This window comes from Aythya marila, assembly GCF_965140915.1.
Source record: "Aythya marila genome assembly, chromosome: 4".
In the NCBI taxonomy this organism is placed as follows: domain Eukaryota; kingdom Metazoa; phylum Chordata; class Aves; order Anseriformes; family Anatidae; genus Aythya; species Aythya marila.
Genome location: NC_139045.1, coordinates 32,608,959 through 32,634,528, shown reverse-complemented (window position 1 = coordinate 32,634,528; position 25,570 = coordinate 32,608,959). Strand labels below are relative to the sequence as shown.

Below are 25,570 nucleotides of genomic sequence, written 5' to 3'. Positions count from 1 at the left end.
ACCAACCAAAAAAACAAAACAAAACAAAAAGCAAAAACCACTTGAGGTTTAGATACAGTATTAATAATAAAGGAAATACAAAATAGCTCAGAGTCAAACCTGAGAAGTCTATGGCTCAGAATCCATTCTGGTCAAGAGACGTAAATTGACTAGAGAGGATTTGGTACATTTTGTAAAAGTAGGCTGGATGATAGTTCATTCATTTTCTCTGTCTTCAAAGAGCCTTTGCCGAGCACATATTAAGAATAAAAGTGCTGGAATGACCCAACATCTCTTTCAAGAGAGGTGTTTTGCATGTGCTTCCTCATTGGGGTGAAATGAATCCTTGTTACAGAAGAAGAATATTCTTGTCCTGTCCTTACTTCATTTTGAGACACAACCTGCTTCTACTTGGATGTAGGTGTCAATGTGATGTGACAATGAAGTTAATCAGGCATAAGTGAAAGGAGATCCAGACCCTAAATGTTCTTAAAACAGCTTTTTCCCTTTAAGCCCACTTTAAGCTCAGCTTCTTTTCCTTTCTTTTTGCAATGAAATTATCTTTTCACTTGTCTATTGTTAATGAAGTAACAGTGAATAAAACTGGGCACTTGTCTTCACTGAACACAGAAGCAGAATGAAGGTAAAGTATGAGAATGTAAAGACCTTATTTGAAAGCAAGTAATTATGATTTATAGCAATGGTAATTATGAATTACTATTCTATGACAAGGGAAAACCATAGTAGCAAGCCCTTAAAAATGCCACCGGCAAAAAAAAAAAAAAAAAAATAAAAATCAAATGCTTTTAAAGTGAATTATATTGCAGGAAAAATATTCCCAGCACTGGACTCTGCCTTTACAGTCAGAAATCTCAATGCAGTAAAAGATACCACAGTGCAATTCCAGTGGCAATATTCGGGTCAAATTCAGAAGTGATAAATGATGGTGTATATATATATATGTCCATGACGGCCTTTGAAAACTGGATGCTTAATAACAAAACACCGTGCCCCACCTGATGGGTACCGCACTTGTGAGAGAAGATTCAGAGAGAAGATGTAGGCAGCGCAAGGCACTATGTAACATAAGGAATGTCTAGCAATTATTATTTCCCCCTACATTAAATTAGATTTGAATCAGTAGCTAACATTTCTTAGATCCCCTAAGTCTTTGGTAATACTTGGACCATTCTGGCTCAGTTCTCTAGGTGATGGACCCATTTATACTATGACCTGATTTTGTTGCCAGATCAGTGAGGCCAATTATCACAGGGAAAAAAAAAAAAAGAGAGAGGAAAAAAAAAAGCTTAAATTGTGAACACTAACAGGCAACAGATAAATGAGTGTATGTGCTGGGGGGAATGAATGCCCCAAATTGCACTTTTTAAAACTCTCACACAGAAGCCTGCTGTTTGCTAGCTGTAACCATGGACTGGCTGTAAATTTTGGTAACATTAGGACTGAGCAAAAATGGTATGTCTCAAATTTAGAAAGGGACATGAGAGAGAACAACCAGTTAGGAGGCTGAAGACATGCTGCGCTTCTGCACAACTATTCAGACTAGAAAAATTGGGGCTTTAGAGTTCCAGACAGAAGAGCTGGTGCCAAAATGAGGGATTCTCAAGAGGATGTGGTCTCAGAAAGATTGTAGTGATCTCTGCTGGAGAAATCCTGGAGGTAGAGGAGAATCCTGAAGATCAGATTGATGTGTGGGGATGAATGCCAGAGGATACCTCGGGACCTCGGCTGCTAATGCCTGCAACTGTTCCCTGCAAGCCTGCTGCACAGCACGAACCACCACAAATTTCTGCCCAGCATCCCCCGATCAGCAGTGATCTCCCTAGCGGGAAGACAAGTTGAGACCTAGCGAGCACAATGCCAGAAGGGTGTGGGGAGGGACAGACAGTGTGTGAAACAATCAGGTGGGGTAAAAGCTAAAATCTTGTTGGTTCACCCAAGACACCTGCATAAGTTTACTGCTTACACCGATTTTATGACCAGCTGAGACCTGACATGCAACTTAGAGGATGATCCATACTCCTGCTACTTTGTGGGAACTAAGGGAACAGCCATATTCCACAGCTAGTCCTTACTGCATTGCCTCTGTGCTGCAGCTCTGTGGCAAGCAACATGAGGGCAGACAGGGAGAAACACAAGAACCCTGGGGACACTCTTTCCTGCCTAGGCTTATCCTGTAAAAGTAATGTGTGAGTCAATATAAAATCTAACACTGCAAAGCTCTGCAGAGGAAGGCAGGCCCATAAGGACACCTGAAGCATGGGAGACATTAGGGCAGGCTCTGAGGATTGTAAAAACAACAGCTAGAAAAAGCTACGTGTTATAAGCAACTGCAGAGCAAAAGAACCAGAAGCTGCAAAACTCCTGCAAACACAGAGAATTACTGGTGACAAGAGAACATGCCCTTCCCCCTTCTGTACCTGCCATGATTGCCTGGCTGCTCCCAAGTGTTTGAAGAATAAGTTGAAGCTCTCTGACTGCTGCAGCTGCTTCTTCCCCACAGCACATATCAGGCTCCATGACAACCTCCATGAGGCCGACTCCTACCAGGGGAAGAGACAAGAGATTTCCAACAATAGCTTTTGATCTCGGCATATTAGAGTGGAACTGGCTAAACACATGAAAGCACTTGGGCCTTTTTCAAGAAAAACACACACAAAAAAACCCTCCACCCCAGAAAACAACAATGCCCCCAAAAGAAAACATAACAAAACAAACAAAAGCAAACATAAAAATCATGTATTATTTAGTGACTGTCACAATGGACCCAGCTGCAGACTCCTATAAAAACTTTTCCTCCTATTTTTTTAAAGGAGCAGGCAAACTGCAGGCTGTCCTCCACCCTCTGATGACTTGCAGAACAGACACACACATTCCTCTTCTGCCTTCCTCTAGGAGAACTCCAGTTTAAAGCCAATCTGACTGCAGACTCAAATTTATTGATCTTAAACTAATCTTGGAACAGACAGAACTGCAAACAGATGTAGTCTAGTTTTTATTTTCAGTATCTGGCTTTCAAAGAATATGAGCAGCCACAGCCCTTAACTCCAGGATACTGGAGCACCACATCCCTGTTACGCTAGGCCATCCTGATTGCTGTCTTCTATTTTGCATTAAGTTGGTTCATTCAGTTTATAATTTCAATGCTTTAAGAGAAAATCTACATTTTTTCAAAGCTAATAATTAAAAGAAATCTCTGACTCATGCAATGTCAAATTCTAGCAACTACTCCTACATACAAACTTGATTTACTACAGGTCTGGGATTTTTTTATTTATTATTATAATTTTTAAACAATGCCTATAGTAGCAAGAGCTTAAGCAGCTGCGTGGCTGTATGTTACTGACATACACAGTTTTGAAGAATTGGAGCCAACAGATTTCTAATTTGCTATTGCAATATGCCATCAACCAACTGCAATAGGAAAGGCTTGCTAGCCATTAAAAAATGCAAGCCTTCCCCTGCTTCAAGTGTAATGTGCATTTTGATCTGTTTTTATTTTTGAGGAGAGACATACCAGGTTGTTTTTACTTTTCACTTGTTACTTGTCACCCATTTACTTTTAAAGACTCATCTTATACAGAAAGAAGGAGAAAAATAAGAAAATAGTCCAGGCTTACCAGCCCTATTCAAGTCAACAAGAGTTTGGCTCCTTGAATCATCATGGAGACTCTTTCCACTGTCTTGCTCCAACTGAATTTGCTTAATCCTCACAGTTTTGGTCACCATCTGGCTCATTTTGTTATCTATGCAGAGACTGTATGACAGACTCCCATTCACCGCAATAGGAACTCTTTGCTGAGTGATTTGATAGCCAGCCTGTCAAAAAAATAGCTTTATACTCAAAACATTCATTTTATGCAAAACAGCAGCATTACCAAATGCAAGTACTCTAGACTAAGAATATTAAACTGACTATGCAACAGCTTCCATAGTGACCTGTAAAAGATGAAGGTACACGTAAACAGGCAAAAACACAAATTATTCTGCTTATCTGGAGAGGAGGGAAGCTAGAGAAGGGGACTAGAATTTGAAGTAACTGTGAGAAGCTGGAGATCTGGGAAAAAGTAAGAGTGCTCCTCAATACAGGCAAGAATGCAATACTATACTAATGCAGAAATAATCAATAACCAACTACTCAACCACTTGCTAAAGATTACATCAATTTCACTGATACTGCCTTGGGGCAGAAAATGGACCAGAAGAGGTTCTTCCATGCTTGTGGTTCTGTGATCATGTTAAATCTTGTCTGAAGACAGTAACTGTACCTCCATCCCCAAGCTGAATATCCCTCTCTGCCAGTTCAGTAACTGACTCATTAGTGTGGTGGGGAGGGAGGTGGCAGGAAAAAAAATATGAAGAAAAGGAGAAAGTCCAGTTTCATTAACACAGCAATTTACAAGCTAGACACTGCAACCCCCAATGAGGCACACAGCTGATAAATACCACCTCATACTCGGGACTCCATGCAAAGGGGCAGCTTCTAGCCAGAGAAGGGGCTGCCAGTGACAAGGGCTTGTAATCACTGCTCTGATGTAAAAATACAGACTTGAATCAATTACTCTGTTGAGATAGGGCCCCTATCCCTTCCTCCTTGCTAGCCTGCTCATGCCCCCACTGGTGAGAATTTTAAAAAAGCCTGCCAGTTTTCTGGGAGAAGCATTTGCGTATCTTGTAGGGAGGAAGGGCTTACTGTAAAGTTTAGAGATGGTGACAGCGCGTTGGGATACAGGACAATGGTCTGGCACCGTGAATAGCTCAGTTTATATATGCAATAAAGAGCACGACCTTCTAGCCATAATCACTACAAGAAACATAAAATAATAGACTCTTTTCAGACTATGCTAACCAGACAGCTCTTCCCATCTCTTAAAACTTCTCATTAAAATGATTTTTTTTAAAGCCTGGAATGCTGAGTGACAATAAATAACAAGAATCCCATTTCCTATCCAAAGCCCTACGCTCATGAGTAACAATAATCCCATTGTCAAAAGACCCTAAGAGCAGGATTTATTTTATCTGTTCTGTACAGCTCATTAGCCTAAACTCCGCATCTTATTACAGAGTTCCTGGCTAGACTGCTTCACTGTGAAACGCAGGTTGGGCAGTTTAATGTCAGCGCTTTAAACTACAGAAGTCAGTCACTAGAAAAAAAGAATTACGTGTTTCAGGCTAATAAAATCAGCATCTCCTTCACCAAATTTCCATCCATATTTTACAAGAGGATCCTATAATTCACGTTCACTGACAATGGCAGCCCACATGATGCTGTACACTCTTTCTTCTGCCTCACCTTTCTCCTCTAAACACATAGCTGAGGTTTCTTTTACTTGACAACATTCTTTCATATAGTTTCTATACAGGAGACTGATAGGACTGATAGCAGGAGAAAACACAAGACTATGAGATTCTTTTCAGTTTAACGGCAGAAGCACCAAAGGTGACGTGGAAACAGATCTGTGATGTTTTGGTGCTTCTTTAGTATGTATAAAGGAATTTTGAAAGTTGTGTTTATTTCTTGCTATTTCACTTTTTTCTTCTTCATGTCAGGAAATGGGTTCTAAAATAGTTCTACAAGTAAAAAAAAAAAAAAAAAGCATTGATAATTCAACGTGATAAGGATGTGTTTCATATTCCCAGTAGCTCATTACAAAACTCCCAGCAAAAGGGCCTCTCTTAATGACTCACAAATATTAGCAAAGTTATCCCCAAAAACAAAATCAGCAATTATGTCAACTTCACAGAAGTGAACCTAAGAGTTGCACATTCCCAATAAAAAAGAAAACAGGATACAAATCTCTTCTGAGATCCAGGTGTCCAACAGAAAACTATAAAATCTTTCCCTTTCCAAAGTGAGAAACAAATGTATTTCAATGTGTTATGTGTAACTTCAAAATATTTTCAATACCTGAACAAACACTGGGAGAGAAGATAGCCTGGTTAATAATACAGCACATCTGTACTTTGATTTGGGACCTGAGAAATCTCTTTCTCTGCCTCTCTTGATGTCTGGGATACCTCACCTAAAGAGAGGATAAGCTAACATGCCTGATCTTTCTCAGATAAAATAAAAACATTTTTTTTCTTCTTATGCAGTCAGCAGATGTTCAGCCACAAATGAGAGAAATTAAAGCTAGTGTTCCTCCCTTTGACAAATTAAACTGAAAAATCAGAGCAAATAAGCTGACAGGAAAAAAAAGTATTTAAAATTAGAAAGAAAGAAAGAAATATAAATTTCTATTTACCAAAATAGACAAAGAAAAGATTCAAACACTTCTGCGCCCTGTTGTAATGACAGAAGTTAGGCCCTTACTGATTTCAGTATTTCCATATCAAGTGTGGCAAAATGTATTTGACTTCCACTGACAATTTCTAACAAATACGAAAGCTACCAACAAACCACACTGAAAAGACTCAGTCATATTTTTTTTTAATTTATTGGAACTACTGACTGAGAAATTTTTAAAGGCAAATTAAATATTTTTAGCTCTTTAAGCACACACAGAAAAGACACTACCATGTTTATACCAGTGAAACTTGTGTTTGTTATACATTCACTTGAAATGAAGGGCTATTATCAGACTGCTTTTACCCTAACAGACAATTAGTGCTAAGCACCAGGAATGGAGAACTTAGGGGGCAAAGCAGCTCCAGCTCCCAATTCAATTACATTAAGCCACTGGAATCGTGCAGCTAAGCAAGGAGTCAGCAATCAGAGCAATCATATTCAATCAGCGAGCACCAGGGTACAGCTGTCTATTCATCAGGGCACAGCGCAGCATCCTGTTGGGGCGAGCAGAACACTGACTGGAAACAGAAAAAGCATCTCTTCGCTCATCCCCTGTTGTCACCCGTACTCCAGACTTGCCCTTTCCTACAGCTGTAAAGGAGCCACCCACACTGCATACTTACAGGCAGATCTGCATAGAAATAGTGTTTTCTGTCAAACAAGGACTTCTTGTTTATGCTGCAGTTGAGTGCCAGGCCTGTCATCACTGCTGCTTCTACACATCTCCTGTTGAGAACCTAAGGAAACATGACACAGAGTTTTGCTCAGATGCTCAGTATGTAACAAATGTGTTTCCCACACACTACCTTACATGGAGCGTATATTCAGTTTTGCTTTCCTTCAGCCACCCTTATATCTCTTTCCTTGTGTGGGTAGTTCTAATTCATCATTAAAGTTGCAGTAGCTACAAATCCGCAGAGCTTTAAGATGAAAAAAATGTCATTGTCACGTTGTCATGCCACATAAGGAGGTATGCACTGCTCTGGCTTGCTACTCTTGCACACTCAGAGATAAAAAAGATTAATCATAGCAAATGACAACTGACTTGCAACTGGCTGTCACGTCATACTGGGAAAACAATGGACTTGCACAAGGGACTGCAGTGCTATTTCATTCAAACACTTTGTGGTTACAGGTGTTCTGAAACCACAGTGAATTCCTGAATAATTATACACAGATTTGTTTAACAACGATGAAATTAAGTGTGCTTATGCTTTGTTAAAAGAGAACCAAAGAAACATCTATTGATCCCATGGCTACAAGTATGCATGCATTCCAGAACCCAGGGAACCCATTGCATTAAGGTTCTTGAAGAACGCCACATGAGCTGAAGACCCAGCAAGGCCTTCATGAAGAAATAAAGGAGTTTCTCACAATGAATCCATCACTCTCAGTGTTACACCCTTCTACCTCCTCAGCAGGTTCAGGATCCAGAGGAGAAAGAAAATTCCACTCCCAAAAGTAGTAACAAGCAATGTTTCATAATTACAGCTTTTTTCAAATGTGCTCTCATTAATTTAACAGTTCAACTAATATCAAATTGATATAACTGGAAAAAAATAGAGAAGACTGAGTTTGCCTTAGTGCAACTCCAACATGATCACATTTACTGTGTTTTGAGGCAGGAACGGAACTTTATTCATCTTATTCTGTGTTGTAGAGCTGCCAAGAAGTCAATTTCTGGACCATTAAAGGAACACATTAGGTAAAGGTATTTACATGATTTCATCTGCATTGACCAAAACATAAAAGGCTTAAATACCGTTTTCTTCAATGTTTCCGACAGAATTTGTTTTTTATATTTACCAGCCTGGTTTCTGAAAACAGAATAAGCAGCTGTACATTGTTCATAGCCCATGTGTTTACCTCAAAAAGGACGTATCTCTGCTTTGAGTATTTTAGAAATCAAAACTTCACTGAAAAATAGGAGAAACTCTTCATATAAGAGAAACTTAAAAATTGCTTATACAGTAGAGAAATTAAGTATTTAAGACATCTAACAAGGTAACTTTCAGATCTTTAGCATAGCTATATATGGCTAACTACAACACATCATCTGTTGCAGCATATTTTATTTATTAAAAATTTTAAAAGACACATAGAACAGATTTCAAAACAGATAAGAGGAAGAACAATTTCCCTTTGAAATAGATCTGCAGCAAAATGAACGCAATTAGCCCTGACTGTAATCTAAAGTAAAACAGGTAACTTCAAAATATTACTTTATTTTAGTATCATGGCTGCAGTTCATTACATAGTAGATGATCCTGTTTTCAGCAATTAAATGCTTCCAGGCAGAACAGAGACTTTTTTTTTTTACTGTTTAAAAAAGCTCATAACAATGCCTATAACGGTCCATATTGTTCAATGTTTAAAACACCACAACATTTCTAACTGCACCAGCAAAATTTCCTCCTTCTGAAGCCTTATGGCATGACACTACTCAGCTTTACAAATCAGAGAGGACTATACCCGTCAGCCCTTTAACCAGAAACCATTAAGGCTTCATATGGACCAGGGAGACTCAAAACACCAGTGTACCAAAGCAGTGAACACATGCCTGATGTCCTGCTGTGTCTGCAGCCAGCGAAGGGATTGTGACTGACTCCAATCTGAGAACAAGACAAAACCCAGGTCCCAAGCTGCAGTCCACTAGAGCCTCAGAGGATGTTCTACAAACACAGGTGGAGTTTAGCCAATGATTATGATACAACTATCACCTTTGACTACTTCTTCAGTTTTTGCTTCAAACAAGGTAGACTGTATCTTACTCATTGCTCTACGGGATTAATACTGTTTGGGGGTGGAGGAAATAATTCCCATATACTTACTACTTACATCTGCAAGAAGCATTTGTACTACAACTGGTGAACCATTCTGGTGGCCCTGGGGAAAAACTAGCATAAAAATGTAAAATATTCATTATTTTCTATGCAGTATTACTAAGCAGTTGGATGGCTGCAATGTGTATCTGCGCGCAGCATATTGGATCACAGTAGCCCAGTCCTTGTACATACATTACTCATTCACTAGTCTCACTTCCTGTGGTATTTCTTGACTGCAGAAGACACTGCAAAATCAATCTTTCCCCCAGCGCCATACTGAGATGTCTTTTCTCCTGCTCTGTTTGACTAGGACAAGCAGATGACCATCTACTTCCTCAAAAATCAGAAGTTATCTAATATTGCTCCACTTCTGAATTATCACTACCCATTTCGGTCTTTTATGATCTATGTGCATAAAGCAGAACTGGTTAAGCAAACTACTAATTTTGCTTCAAACAAGCTTAGCTTCTCAAATAATCTACAGTGATAAATATCAATTCAGTATGTGAAACTTCCCTTACTAATGACCTAGAATAAGTCCCCCCAGCTTGTTTAGGTGGTAAGCTGTTATTAAGTTGACAGCTTTGACTAGCACCAAAGATCTAAATTACTGGCTTGAACTGACAAGCTGCCAGTCTGATATGCTAGCAAATCACTGGCCTTGAAAGAAAGCTGTGCAGTTCCTGGAACAGCTATGGACAAAACACAACAGTCTAGAAAGCCTTCTTAAACACTTCTGGTCTTCTAAAACAGAAGCATCTCTCCTAGGTATTTATTTCAAGAAACTCCTAGAGACCTATCACAGAAAGAAATGTAAATTGTTTGGATTGGAAACTCATGCAACACCTTAACAATGGCATCACAACATCAGCACCATTTCCCTTGTAGCTAGGCTATCCTGCTAGAGCACCATGGTAACTGAGAGCTAAAGGAATGAAAGAACAATCCAACTAAGACCTTGCTTTTTCTGATACTTGTCTATTCTCTACATCTAGTTCACAAGTGGAAAGATTCCTTTTAAAAATTTATCATTTTTATTTGCAAGGTCGGATTAGTCAAGACCTTGGCTTTAAATACAGGACTATTCAATAGCTATACAACAGTACATGCATAATACCTTCAACGGCATAAATTCCCATCAAAAGCAAACTTTAACAGTTTTTTTTTTTTTTTTCTTTAGCAGCAGGTTTACTCCTTATACTAATACATTAGAAAAGCTGGTTCCCTTTTAGGTGAAGATATCTGTTTCTATATTTAGTGAATGATCATTTTTACACTTTAAGAGTGTAGGCATAAAGCTTTTTGTTTTGGTCATGAGTAATATATAGGATAAGCAGCCTTTCAATACTTAAAGGGGGCTTATGAAAAGACCGAGAGCAACTTTTTACTTGGGCAGACAATGATAGGACAAGGGGGAATGGTTTTAAACTAAAAGAGGAGAGACTTATATTAGATATTAGGAAGAAATTCTTCACTCAGAGGGTGGTGAGGCACTGGCACAGGTTGCCCAGGGAAGCTGTGGATGCCCCATCCCTGGAGGTGCTCAAGGCCAGGCTGGATGGGGCTTTGGGCAACCTGTTCTGGTGGGAGGTGTCCCTGCCCATGGCAGGGGGGTGAAACTGAGTGGTCTTTAAGGTCCCTTCCAACCCAAGCCAGTCCATGGTTCTATGGTAAGTGAAAAAAATATATATATAAAAAAAGAAACACCTAAATCTCCTTCCTGGAAAAAAGTTCATTTCTGCTACCCCTTAAGAAAAAAATCTATATTATAGCAGTGGGTTCCCAGAGGCCTTTGTTACAGAACAAAGCATTCCTTGTACTAAACACAGCATAATCAACATAATTTCCCCAAAATTAATAAAAATATATATTGATTCTAGGTTACATATTTTAATAAAGTAGGTTCCATATGAATTGGCTATCTTAAAACCTTCACTCCTACTTATAAACATGAATAAATTGGCATCCTGTGATTAACTACGTGACTATTTATCTTGGAAATATTTAATTTGGTTCCTTTTAATTTAAAATAACAGCTGGAAGAAGGAAGTAGTGCAATGTACTTAGCAAGCTCTCTGTAGACAAAGCAGTAATCTTTAGAAACCTCAACAGATATATCTAGTCATATTTCCTGTTACTCTTATTTCATATCACTCTGATTTTTATTTGCTTCCATTAATGGATATGTTCAGTTTTATTATTCCTACAGTTTTAAAAGTACTGACCTGCTCCAATATATGGTTCTTTGAAGTGCATTCATAAGTTAAACTTCAAAATAAATTATTCTCATATCCACTTAGTCCAAATGTAATTGTGACCGTTCCATCTGATACTGCAGTTGAGTACTTCAACCCGGGGTTCTTCCTTGGCATCCTCCCACACAGAGAGGAGGGCCTAACTGTCTTGTAGCTATGCACATACAGAATGTACACGGCAATAAATGAAGAGGTAACCATGTCCCAAATAAACCATTTGTTTCAACAGGATCATTGGGAATCATACCCCAGCCCCTTTGGCATACAATATATATATATTTTAAAAGAACAAGCCAACATAAGACTTGTCATTTGTTTGGTCTGCAAAGAACCTACATATTGCAACAAACAAGGTCACTAACTGCAGGATAGATTTAAAAAGAAGGCCAGCTTCAATTTATGCTTTTTTGGCTTTCAGTCCAGCATCTACTTCACAACATATTTCCCGTCTTAAGATGAGCATTATGTTCTTATCCCTAAGGAAAGGTGCAAGTGAGTAGAGGAGAAAGCAGCAGACATTATAAATAAAGACCTTAGATTAACAGAAAGAGACTCTAGCTTAAGGAAGGAGAACAAAATGGCAACTGAGAAGTTGAAGCAGTGTATTTTGGTCAAATATATCATTATATTTTGTAACCTTATCTGTCTGCTGTCCGGTGCCAAAGATATATGCTACTATACAAAACATATTATTATCCTTAACCTTGTCTGGTGGCAAAGAACAGGGAACTCTGACATCTTAAGAAGTGCCTGGCTCCTAAACACATTACTTTACATGTATCCAAAGAATAACAGGGCACATTCTCTGAAAATGAAGAGCCATTGTGAATACTTGTATCACAAGGCTTAGAATAGGAGGAATTCTCTTCCAGTGGCAATGAAAATCACAAAAATTCAGCAGCAGTAGGGAGAAATTCTGACCCCTGAGAGTAAGAAAACCAGGAAGTTTAACACCAAATTCAAAGCTCTTTAAATACTTGCTGCCTTCTGGGTTTCTCAGCCCTTTGAGACAGGGTTTGCTAAAACCCACAGAACGAAAAATCCATTCAGACTACTATGTGGGCAAAGTGCTCAGTGTTCTCAATGGAAAAAAATCTGTTTCTGGGGTGCTAGTGAGGCAACAAATCCAGTGGCATTGCCTCAAAACAGAGATCTTGGTGTCTAAAACTCCATCATCCCTGGCTACAACTGAATAAACTTCTACCATTCAGAACTGGTTCCAAAAGCAGAAGAACAACACAATAGAGATGCAATGGTTTATCATATCCATAAGCACTGTTTCCATGGCATTGCCATCAAGAAGTCCAGTATCTAACATCTATACCCACCCTGCTGACAGTTCCACCTTCTGAGCCTGCCACATGGCTTTTTTGACCTGTCATAAGGATGCTTCCTCTGTTACGCCACCTGAAACGGAAACCACTGCCAGCGCTATCTGGTCCAGGAGAAGCTAAACAAGGAAAAAGCCAGTGAAAACAACTCCCTGATTCTAGAGACAGGAGACTGAGCAATGGCTAAAACCTAAGTTACAGAATGGGATCAAATCCAAAGTCAGCCAGAGCTTTGAGGAAGAGCTGCTCAGACCTTTTCCTATGCTTAGCTCTGCAAAAAAACAACAAACACTAATAAAGACTTTTAAACATGAGTAACATCTGCTTTCTTCAACATAACTTATATTGCTCAACTTGTTTAAGGGGGAAAATTCAGAGCATTTAGTAAAGAATGGAAATAGAAAGTGTTTCTAAATTGCCCCCTTACCCTGTTTACCCTTGCAGGTGGTTCTTGGCATGTAGGCTTGTTCAGGGCCATCTCCCTTGTTATCAAATCCCTTGCAACAAATTCAGAACTTCGATACACATTGACTGGCATTCTCTTGCACTTCTAAATCTTGCCTCTCTGCCCTCTGCTCCTTGTTGCAATCTTTAAGTATACTAAAAGCTCCCAGCCCTTTGCTGCTACTCACTCCCTCATCCCTTCTTCCTCCATTCGCAGTTTCCTGAAACATGCTTATTTGCTCTTCAAAAAAGGTGCCATCTTTCCCTTCAGGGTGGTTCTTCTGACCTCTTACAACAGCACAACTTACAAATTGAGAGTAAAACAGAAGTCTAACACACACAAGGAAAAAGTAATTCAAGCAAACGATAGGTAACATACTGCAACAAATCTTGCAAAAAGCTATTAAAAGAGCAAATTAAAATTATCTTTTAAAAGGCAAGTTTGTTTGCTTTTGGTTAAAATTCTTCGTTAAAAGACAAGACCAGCAGGACCAATGAAAATTAATTTCCTATAAATAACTGTCCAAGTTTGTTTTAGCTAAGCAGAGATCAGCACCATCTCCTCCATGATTCCCTTCACCTCTTCCCCACTTCAACATCCCAAACTGAGTATGAAGTGTCACAAATACCTGAATGTCAGCAGCCCAAATAAAGCTAGTAGCAGTGGGGAGAAAAGAGCAGACTCAAACGCTATTTTCCTCTTCATGTACTTGCTAATAGATTCAGAAAAACATCTGCAGATCGAAATCTTTTTAGACAAATTTGGCTGAACTTGGCAGCTAAACTGCAAAACTAACGTTTCTGTATAGGAAACAATGGTTGCAATAGCAAAGTCTACACATACAACTAATAAAATCCAGTGGCACAAGCTTACACATTCCTTTCAAAATCAAAAATACAGCCATAACATATTTACGGTGCCAAGGTGGCTGATAGAGAGGAAAACACAAAGAAACAGATTAATTTTACCCTAAGAACCAATTACAGCCTAATTGCACCAAGATAAGTTTCAAGCAAAATACATAAAACTGAGAGTTATGCAACATTACACATGAGATAGCTAACCATGATGAGAACAAAGACCCAGTCTACAATTATCTGTCATCAAACGCTGTTGGACAGTGTTTCCTAAATACCTTTTAATGAAAAAAGTCTTCAAAGAAAAAATTGTTAATAAGAAGAACAAAGAAGCAAGATGTCAGTTTGCAAAGTTAAAATGCTCAAAAAAATGGTAGAATCCTGATTGCTACTGAAACTCTTTCTTAATAGAGTGCTGTTTTCACTTGCATATGTACACTCCACTACCTTGGATTTCCTCAGAAGGAGTCGCCTGGAACCAGACTGGCTGTCCACATATGGAGAGAAAATTAAATCAAAATCTTAAGGATGCCAAAGCATATATAGTGACTGATAAGAGAAGGAATAGAAATTTGCCTCTCTGCCAAAATCACCCACAGTTCAAAGTTAAAATAAATTCCCAGCACACAAATAAAAACTACTGCAAAAGCCTAATGTGCATTTCGGCAGCAATTTCAGAGTGCATCAGGAAAGAGGGGACAGCGATCTGTCTAGCTGTCATGTAACGGTCACACTGTCCTACCGTATCAGAGGTGGCACGATGACTTCGGTAGCAGAACTACGTGAAAGAAAGGAAACAAGATACTGCAAACACCAGCTCCCCACTATGAAGTAGAAAAAAAATATGTATAAAGCAAAAGGTAAAGCAATAAAAACCAACACAAAAGGAGATAAGTGAAAATACATAGATAACATCAGTGATGCATTGAAGGATCTACTGAAATAGGTGACAGCAAGATGTTATATCAACGCAACGCAGTTCTAACAGGCAAGTTTACATCAGCCAGAGGGACCTGTTAAGGATGAACAGCAAAGCCAACAAGAAGAAAAAGGGAGAGCTCAATAGGTAGCACAGTTTCTGAGATGTTAAGGAGACAAAGCCCTACAGGAATTGTTAGCCTTGACAAAAAGATTAAAACACCCAGAATGAATGTTCTAACTTCTCACAAATAAACAAGACACAGCAAAAAGCAAGAGAAAATCTTGCAGGGTACTCCTTCAAAGCTTGACAGAAGAGCATTGACAAACATCACCAAACACTTCAAAGCACAAGAGCAGAGGCATCTCCAGAAAAATAGTATTCATAGTTAAGCATGAAATAATTTTGACCCAAGCAACTGCAGCAACTGAGGAGGTGTAACGCTTCTCAGACCCCAATGAAGGAGACTAGTTCCACGAATAACCACCCCAGGCTGTGCGTGATCCTATGAAAGAGAAGAAAATACAACAAGGAGAACCCCTCACTCTAAGCCAGCCCTGAAAGTCACCTGAAGCAGGCCTCCTTAATCTCTCAAAGACTTCTCCTGACCAGTACAACAGTGCTGAACTGCTTAATAGCTTGAAATTACATAGGTAGGCTCTAATCCATCACGTACGCAGGAATTCAAGGGTCTATGAACTGCAAAAGCCTTCTCAGGGAGCAATCATTTGAAAGTCTGTTTCCCTCTCCCATTTTTTTTCTAAACTAAGTGGTATTTTCTTTTTAGAGGCTTACAGGGACTAGGACTAACATACTTTGCAAGCTGGGGCTGTGTCAACAATGAAAGGCTGTTAACCACTGATGATACAATGCTTATAACACACCCAAATATCATCAGGAATGAAAGGACTGCAACAGATAGGTACCACGAATTTCTAAGAAAATATCTCCTTTTTTCCACTTGAATACAATTATTGCAGCTTTAGTGAAAGAAATAGCAAACAGTTAAATAGAATCTAGACATAAGTAAATGGTTTTAAACAAGTATGCACTCACTTCTTCCTTCAGGCACTGCTACTAATTTATTTTTAGAGGAGAGATTGAAGGGTACAACAATCTAAGCACATGTGGTTTCAAAGAAGAAAAGTAAATTTAGATTACAACACCTAAACCAACACGCATAGAAGGAACCCAAGACTGTCCGGTTCCTCAAGAAAAGTGTGTGCAATTGAACATGTAGTTATCAAAAGGAAAGCTAAGTACAAGAAGGGACTCAATTTACATGCGTGTCAGCAGGAATGTCAAAACACAACTGAAGTCACAAGTTGATAAAGCAGCTGCTGTGGTCACCAGATCTAACAGGCATGGGATATCAAAAAGTCTAGTTTCAAGTTGTAAAATATAAATTCTAGTCTCAATGTTTCTGTTCCAACATCTGTAAGATGGTGCCAAATCCACCAAAATACATACCAACCTCCCAGTGCCTTTGAATGCAAATGCACCAGGTAAATCCTGTATGTTAATAGCATCTGAAATTTATTATGAAGTCTGATAATCACCCAAGCCACCTGTAAAAATACTGGGCATCTCCTACTGCCAAGGATGGATGCAATCTCAACACAGGAAGGGGAACTAAAGCATCCTCCACATCTCCAAGCTGGGTATTACCACTGCCAGGTCCCTGGGCAACTATGTCACAGCACTGCAGGGGGGGAGGACAACAGCATGATACGTGTGCTCTCAGCTACTGAGCAGTGCCGCAGTCACATTCCTTAGCTTTGGAGAAGTCAGAGTTTGGATTTCAGGTTGCCAGTAACACAGTACCTGAAGGAGCAAGGCCTAACAGCTCTTCTAGCCCCACTTTCTTGCATGAAAAAGTGTATCGGTTGTAGGAATGTCACTGTACCGCTGAGAGAAAATACAGGAGCATGCAAAGGCTTCCTTCTAACACCACACAGGGAAAACTGAAGGGGTTTAAATCAAAGACATGAAAGTCTCAGTAGCAGCAATGAGTGAGTTGCCAAGTGCTGAAGGATGTCTAATGAAACAGGAAAAAGATATATATTCAGAAAATATCATGATATTCTACAGCAGTGTTCAACACAGCCCTTACTCTACTTTTTCTAAGGTCAGATGGAATTTATCTTTTCTTCATTAGAACCAGAGCTTGATGATTACCTGTGCTTCAGAAAACTCTACCTTACAAAAAGATAAAACAGACACTGTTCACACTGTGAAGATAACAAAATTCAAATGCAAGAGAAGGTGTCAAAATTTTCAAAATACTTAAGGTTGCAGGGCTAACATTCATTCAACTCTTATTAACTTAAACCTTGGTTAATAAATCCTAGGTTATTTCTTAGTATACCTGCATACAAAGAAACAGGATCAGGTTTTCACTTTAGTCATGAAGGATACAAACACAAAATGTTTATCTTCTGGTGTGATTAGCAACAAAGACTAAGCACAGACAACAAAGGTTTCAGCCTTTAGTTACTAGATCTATCATCTTATTTCTTAGGCTGAGCTATAATTAACTTTTAGTCAGCCATCTGAAGCATGAGAATAGCTGGATTTACTTTCTGTGAGGCCAGTCTCACCTTTATAAACCTTTATAAAGATTCTCAGAATTTTCAAAGAGGATTTATCAGACTGGAAGTGAAAACACGTTTATGGATCCTCAGAAGAATTTTAAATCAACCTACATGTACATATAATGCATCATATGCAGCCCTGTGTAGCTTAATACTTTCTACGTAACAAGGTCTCTAAATACACCATGCTAATTTGCTTGCCAAGTCCATCTACCTGGTAAACAAAACATAAGAGGTACACTTTGCACACTTCATTAAATTTTGAAGGCTTGTATATTGTCCCAAAGAGAAGCAATCCTTAGAGTGATTGAGTACGATGCCTAAGGGTGAAGGTTCCATCACCACAGGACATGAAAATGAAGCCTGTAGAGCAGTGCGGGACGTGCCCTCCAGTCTTACTATTTCTTAATGTACCTTCTTAATTAAAGCTTTACCATGTCATTTTTCCTGCTTCATGCCGAACAGGAGTACACCTGCATCGCTGTTCTTGCCTGTAGCTGTCTCAGAGGCACATTATGAAAGCGGCATAGTGAAATGGTCGTGACACTAACACTGTTTTTGATGGTCCTCTGAAGGCCTACTTGCAGCAGGAACATAAAATAAATTGTATGACAGTACAGGAGGAAAATATAAAGCAGAAAGATGGAGGAGGTCTGAACAGATTCCTCTAGTTTCCCCTTTACTGTGCAGAGCACAGCGAAGTATCATGCCCACGCTGATTAGTGACCAAGAAATGTATAACAAGTAGAAAAGTTCCCCCTAGCACCATTCTTTCTGGTCCCACTGCGAAGCACCAAACGCTAGCATGGTTGTCTATCATAGCCATATCATAGTCCCACGGTAAGTTTAAATCCCTGTGACATTGAGAACTGTCACTATACTTCCCAGTTTATAACACTAGTTACTCTCTGCTGCAGACAGAACAACCCCTGTATTTTTCAGTTCTGTTATGACTTCGCTCCTATTTTTTTAATTTCTTGTCAAAACAGGGTTGGAAAGCCAAATATTTACCTTCTAAAAAGACTTAGTAGGCAATAATCTGAACGTTTGTAAAGGTGTTACTTTATTTTTTATTTTTTAATAAATACTTAGAAATTTTCAAAATCTACCTTCTATCTTTCTAAATCCACTGAAATCTATCAAATTCTACTTCTGGTAATACTGCTATATACAAATACATGTAGTTACTTCAAGAAAATAAGCCCAGTTATTTGCTGCCAGAACAAATACTGTTCTCTGACATTAATTCGTGTGCAGCAAGTACAATGCTAAAACAAAGGTATGACTACAGACTGGATTCTGTATCACATGCTAGCCTGCAAGAACTGGTGTTCTGTAACATTCACTTTCAACTCTATTTTCAGCAGTACTACAGTGAGAAAAATCTTTCTTTTTGTAGAAATAAAAGCACCTGGGAGAAGCTAACACAGAATCACTACTTTTCAATTAACCTAACTGTCCGGCTTTCGCATCTCAGGTGCAGTTACCTTCTCTGCCAAAGCCCACGTGTATCAGTATGTTCTCACAAAGGCCATACCAAGCCTCATTTGTAAGCGCTGCGACAGAGAAAAGCAAGCCAAAAAAGCCCCAACCTGGACAAATAGAAATGTACATAAAAATGAAACTCTACATAAATACTCATTTTCGTTCTTTCAAGAACAGATTTTCTACTTGACTGAAGACAAGCATTAGACAATTTAACAGGATTTCTGTGCATTCACAGAATGTTAAGAAGCTGTAAAACAAAAATTTGAACCCTTTTAAATTCTGTGATTATGAACTCCTTAACCTTGGCCTACCCTCAGATGAAATTAACTCATCTTCCATATTTCAGGTCTAACTGGGATTCAAGTCTAAAACCAAATGATTGCATAAGATTCCCATTCTCTCTGGAAAGTTGTCAAGATTTCCATATAGTTAGATCTGAAACTCAGCCCTGAATTGGCACTGAGACCAGAGTCAAGTCCAAATTTTATCAGCATCTAACCTCTACTTTCTTGGGTTTCAATACCTTTGCAAATACAAAATGAATATATCAATTCATTTATCTCTTTAAGGATCACACAGCACATATAAAGCCCCTAGAAATCTACCTGTAAGTTAATTCTCAATTTTATAATCTTATTTAAGGCTATAATATGGTGAAGAAAAGCTTCCAACAGATAAAAAAAAATACATCTGCAACTGGAATTCAAGCCTCCACTCTAACAAATATACTCAAGGAAGCACTTTTGCATATGCATAAAATAATTTCACCCCATTATAATCTCTGCATGTTTGTTGCATGAAGCAATGTAAAGTCTATTCACTATTTACTTTCGCTGTATAGTGTTACACTTTTTTTTTTTTTTTTTTAAACTATTATATGAAACCTGTTAGATTCCTGGAGAATTCTACAGAAGCACTGTCATAGCCATCACAACCAATGAAGTTATAATTAAGCTGTGACTACAAAAATGTATTATGCTGTCCCTAAGAAATTCTCATTGCCAAGCACTAGCTATCTATTCTGACTTATTAGCTCACAATGTTTCACACGGATTCTTTTTTTTTTTTTTTTAATTTTAATTATGTTGCACTGGAAATAGGAACAGTTGACACTTGCCTAAATCAGAGAGTTTCTACTAAGGAAACTAAGTAACCCTGTAGTGAGACATTCCAAATGGCAAATGACAGCTACATAAACACACATATGGCAAAGTAACATCAAATGGCCACTTGGAAATAAATCTAAGACGTTCTTCTCTCACAGGATTTTCAGTACCTCTCATATCTAAGGACTTTCCTGTGTGGCATACTAACCAAATACACCCACTCTGGCCTCAGAGAAATACTGTGATTCATTTAATATGTCGAAAAGACAGTCCTTATTTTTTTTCCTTTGCAGGGGATATCAAATATCCGCAGTGATAACCAGGGAGTCAGTAGAATAAAAAAAAAAACAGTACCAGGCATCTCAAATTATCAAACAGACGGAAAATAGACAAATGTGCAAAAGCAGTTTTATAGTCAAATATTAGAAAGAGAATATTAGAAATACACCCAAAATTGGCTGACATAAATTCTGTTAAAAGTTAAGTTGAAACATAACTTACTGGTAAAGTTCCCGGTAAAGAAGCATCAAAGAAAGATACCAAAGAGTTAGGAGGTGCTGCAAACTGAACTTGGGAACCAGAGAAAAGTTTTGAGTTGGAGCTGATCTGTGCATGAATTTCCAGACCCACAACTGGTACCCAAGGAGCAAGACTGAAAAGGAAAGAGAAGAGAAATGTAGTTAAATATCGATGATGTTACCTACACATAACTATCTATGATTCTATGTTAAAAAAACATAAACATCTAAAAATACAAGAATTAAAACCTCTTCATTTAGTTATTTGACAAAAACTAAATTGCAATTGTAAAAATTTGCAAACAGTACTGCAAATCCATCTACAGTGTGACAGCAAAGGTTGTGCTGCAATGCCAGAGACAAGGCACTAACTCAATATATAAAGACAGGACTGTATGGCAAAGGGTCTTGACTATACGCTGGAGAGAATGCTGTAAGAAAGAAAACGTAATGGTCTGAAACTTAACTTTGCCTTAGATGAGAAATCTTACAGAAATTAATGAAGCAAACTTGCATGCTGAATGAACCCTAATTTGGTACCCCATGAAAATCACAAAATCATCATAAATATCAATTACTTCTCATGCAGTTTGATAAATCTCCAGCAGACAGGTGGCATAATAAATTATGTATTCTTTGTCAGACAGTCACTTGCATGCTGGGAAAGGTGGCTCTCCAGAGCAGTGCTAGTAGCATATTAGCATAAACATTAGTAATGTGGTAATAGAGAAATCACAATTTCAACTAGAGAGCTGCTGCTCTCTGAACATACTCCATAGCATAAAGCTTCTCTGTATCATGTGAAAAGTAATTGCAATTCTCACATCCATAACCTTTATATGGACAAGGGAAAAGGGTCACCTTTACAGTATGAATTGCTTGACAGTTTCTGTAAGTAATTATCTGGCCTTGTACAAATAAAGTGGCACAAATAATATTTCAGTGATGAAATCACATTTCTGTGGCAAGAGACTTCAGCAATATAAGTACCCAGATAGCTATAGCAGATAAGCGAGCTATGGAAAAACATTAAACAAATATATCAAGGATAGTGTTCCTTCCAAAGGTGAACATAACACGCTGCCAAGATTTTAGTTCTCTGTCTGCCCTCCAACAGCCGAGGACATCCCTACAGACACGAAATTAGAGATGCAGATACCACTCGCACTGCTGCTTTAGGAAGAAGAGTATTGTCCTAACGGATTAAGGTTCAGATGTTTAAAGCATCCCATACATTTTTTTCTGTACTGAAACATTTTCTTCGGTGTTTTCCTCTACTCATACAAAATATCTCATTTTGGGAAGGCGAGCTGCCTTGGGACCCCTACCAGGGGCACGCCAGGCTCTCTCTTTGCCCGTGCGCTAACCACAACCGTGTCCCTGTGGCAGCCCGTGTGTGTCAGCTCGCTCGGGAGGTGCTGTCGCTGCCCCACCGCCCTGACAGCAGGCTGCTGAGGCCGCCCGCCCCCCGAGCCCGGCCCCACGCCGTACCCGCTCTTCCCCGCCGGCACCGCCCCACCTCCGGCGTTACGGGCGACGACCCGCGGGGGGCGGCGGGCTGGGACAGGGACAGTAACGGGGACAAGAGCAGCGATGGGGACAGGGGCGGGGAGGGTTCCCCCCAGGCCGCGCCGCCACGCCCGGCGCCAGCCCGCGCCACAGCCCAGCGCCGCCGCCGCCATTTTGCCTCGCCCACGGCTCCGAGCCTTCCCCGCAGCGCCCCCTGGGAGATGTAGTCCGGAGAGCGCGGTGGCTGCGCGGAGTGTCGGGCGGGGGGACTACAACTCCCGGCAGGCCCCGCGCCTCGGCTCCGCCTGAGGGGGCGGTAATGGCGGGCGGCGGCCTCGGCGAGGCGAGGCGAGGCGCTGTGAGGTGTGGCAGCCCTCAGGGGAGCGGTGCTACAGCACCGCTGGGGACCGGGAGATCCACGCTCCGCACCCATACCCTGACACACTGATTAAAAAAAAAAAAAAAGATGTTTTATAGTTGGTGTTTCCCAAATCTTGGGCGTCAAACATCACCTGCCTCGTTTCATGTCAGCAATCTGATGCCCTTCAGTGGCAACCCTGGGCCTTGGCTGTGTGCGTGGAGCACTGAGGGCCAGTCCCTGGAGGGCCCCAGAGTGGTATTGCTGTACAAATACACGGTAACAAGGATCACTGAATAGGCAAGTATCTTAGATGCTGTTTATGCAACTACATCAAACAGACAACAGAATTAACAACCTTCTGTCCTAAACCACAGGCCTGGGGAGCTTAAATGGGAATGTACATTAGCTGTTGCCTCTGTCGTCTTTGCTCTATGTCAGATACTGCCAATAGAAGCTAATCGGTCACAAAAGTGTGAGTAAGACTGATTCCTTCCAGCAGAGGACAGTGGTGCATATAAGCACTTGACAGCGTCTTACTGCCTTTATGCCCTTTACTCTCAAATGTGAGATGATGAAGGGTTTAAAATAATGTGGAAGATAATTCATTCAACTAAGAATGCTGTAAAACATTTGTTTCATTGTACCAATTCTCGAATATATTTATATTTTAAATGAATTAAATTAGCAGTTCTTCTATAAGAAGAACCAGTTGAGAGTAACCGTCAGCAGACACCAATCCACAGTTATTTGTACCATCTAGTTGAGGGATATCAGTTTGTTGTTTTTCTTTCCTTGAAGAAAGTTCCTTCTGTTGTACTCAAAGTGTGACCAAGACAAAATTCCTTTGCAGTAAAGAAGAACTGGCCACAGGTGGTCTTGGACGCTTTGTGAAGAGTGGAAGAACCCTGGTGTGTCCTGTTTCCTCCTCTCCTGTCATGGAGTTCCCTGTGTATGACATATCCTAATATAACACCAGTATAGCAGTCTAAGCCAATGTAATGGGTAAGATTTCTTGATAATTTTGATATGAGGAAAACCCTGTTGCTTTTTCTATATAGCCCTATGCCTATGCAATGTAATATGAAAACTATTTAATCTTGAAACTTTAGTATATTATTGTTATTTCTGTAACAGATTCATTCGTTTACCAATTTTATTCCATGAGCACTGTATTTTATTATTATTTGATACTTTGAAGGGATTGGCAGATTGTTTCAACCCAGCTATGAGGATGGGTTCCGAGTTTAACTCTAAAATGTTTTTACTGGTGTAAAAATGCTAAATTTTGGGTTATTTTACTTTCTTTTAAGCCTGTTATCCTGAAGTTTTCATAATATTCATATAATCATCTTTTAATAATAAGAATATAAAAGTTTTCATAAATAATCACTAAGAAGTTTAAACCTTATGAATATTAAAATCACGTTACTTAAAGTCTTATTCTGCCTTGGTCGCACAGACTTCTGCCCTTTGTGCATATTATTTAAAAAGCAATGGAAGGTACAGAGGGGTTGAAATCTCCTTTCTATATCCAAAACTATTCCCCTGGAACTTTTAGCTATATGGGTGTTGTCTTATATAGAGAGGAAGATTGGAAAGTGTCATTGTTTATGATTTAAATTGCCTCAATGCTATTTTAATACCCTTTCTAGAAAAAATCCCATTACAAAACCCTCTTTCTTTGAGGCCTCATGCCAGTGACCAAGAAGATAATAAATGAAAGCTCACATATCCATATACAGGAAGCTGATCAATCACAGACAAGCAGGGAATAATTGCCTTTCCCAGCAGCTTACTCAGAGTTAGGAAAGGCTACAGATTTGTTCTTTATGTACCTTGCACAGCAGCCTCTACTTTGCAGTATGTTTATAGATCATGCTGTGTCTTGGAATAGGAAAATGTCTTCAGCACTGCATAAAGATTGGTATGATGATAGTTCAGTACTGACTATGTAGACTTGTGTCTTAGAGAGGGTACATCCAGGGGACACTTTGCTGTGACTCTGATTTTCTTACTATCTTAGGAATTTAACCAATGTCTGAGAGGAAATTGTAATTTTTTAAAGGACGAAAGCCCAACAGTTTATTGTTTAAGCCATAAAAATGCGGTCTGTCCCACTTACTTGAAAGAAGATCCCTCTGAATTTCAGTTTATAGGATCTGAACTCTAAATACTGCTTTCTTGCAAGCCACGTTTATTATGCGTGCTTAGTCTTTTTGCAGGTTGTAATATCTCCTTTTGGAATAGCAGGGAAAGGGGTATTTGTTAGATACTTCACAGGCTGTCTGCAGTGTCTTATTTCAGCATATGAAATCAGGAACAAGCAGGAACCCCAGTTAGATTTTGAAGTAGAGGGTGTGCCTTTTTGCAGAGTAGAGCTGTAGCCTTATCAAATAAGCAGATGTTGTTCAACAGAGAACAGTGATGAAGAAGGTTGTTAAGTTTACAAACAAACTGTGGGAAAGGATGCTTTCAAACTTTTAGGCTCCTAATGTTATCTGTGTACCTTGAAAACCTTTCATTCGTTCTACAGGTATAAAGAGAGAAACTTTCTTCTTTTTCTGCAACTTTTAATTAATAAGGGCAATGATTTTCCACTAGGACCATTGGTTCAGTTTGTCAATCTACCAATAGTGAGAAATGATTAAAAAAAAAAAACAACAAAAAACACTCACCTTGCAGGTGGGAAGAGGGTATTTCTCTTGAACACAAGAGACAGTATTTAAGGAGCTAATATGACTTGCTCATATGACCTGCTGACCGTGTACATATATGCATGCATTACATGATAGGTAGGGTGATAGAAGGGGCCTCGTATCAAAGTACGTTAATGTAAGAAATGGTATCAACTCTTTATTGGCAAACAGGTAATGCTATTGTATTTCATAATAAGTATTATTACTTGGAATTTAAGGGCCAGATGTAGCTAGAAGAAAAGTCACAATAAATATTTACACATTTCTGTTATACAGTAACAGAAGTTAGAAGTAACATGCAGATACTAACAGTTATATAGAAGGTGAATTCATTATTCCTCAGAGGCTGTAGCAGGATAGAAACTGTATTTTTGCTTCAA

At 39.3% G+C, this 25,570-nt stretch overlaps 1 protein-coding gene across 1 annotated transcript in view; it reads right to left on the bottom strand.

Moving 5' to 3' along the window:
- Nucleotides 1-22,312, bottom strand: part of GATB (glutamyl-tRNA amidotransferase subunit B) — a 43,777-nt gene extending 21,465 nt beyond the window's left edge. The window contains exons 1-5 of the mRNA XM_082759448.1: nt 22,116-22,312; nt 20,608-20,758; nt 6,910-7,023; nt 3,618-3,816; nt 2,418-2,540 (exon numbers count right to left, since the gene is read on the bottom strand). Of these exons, the coding sequence (XP_082615574.1) occupies nt 2,418-2,540; nt 3,618-3,816; nt 6,910-7,023; nt 20,608-20,758; nt 22,116-22,306 (778 nt within the window). The 5' untranslated portion in view covers nt 22,307-22,312. The remainder of the gene's footprint in view (nt 1-2,417; nt 2,541-3,617; nt 3,817-6,909; nt 7,024-20,607; nt 20,759-22,115) is intronic.
- Between the last annotated feature and the right edge of the window lie 3,258 nt (nt 22,313-25,570).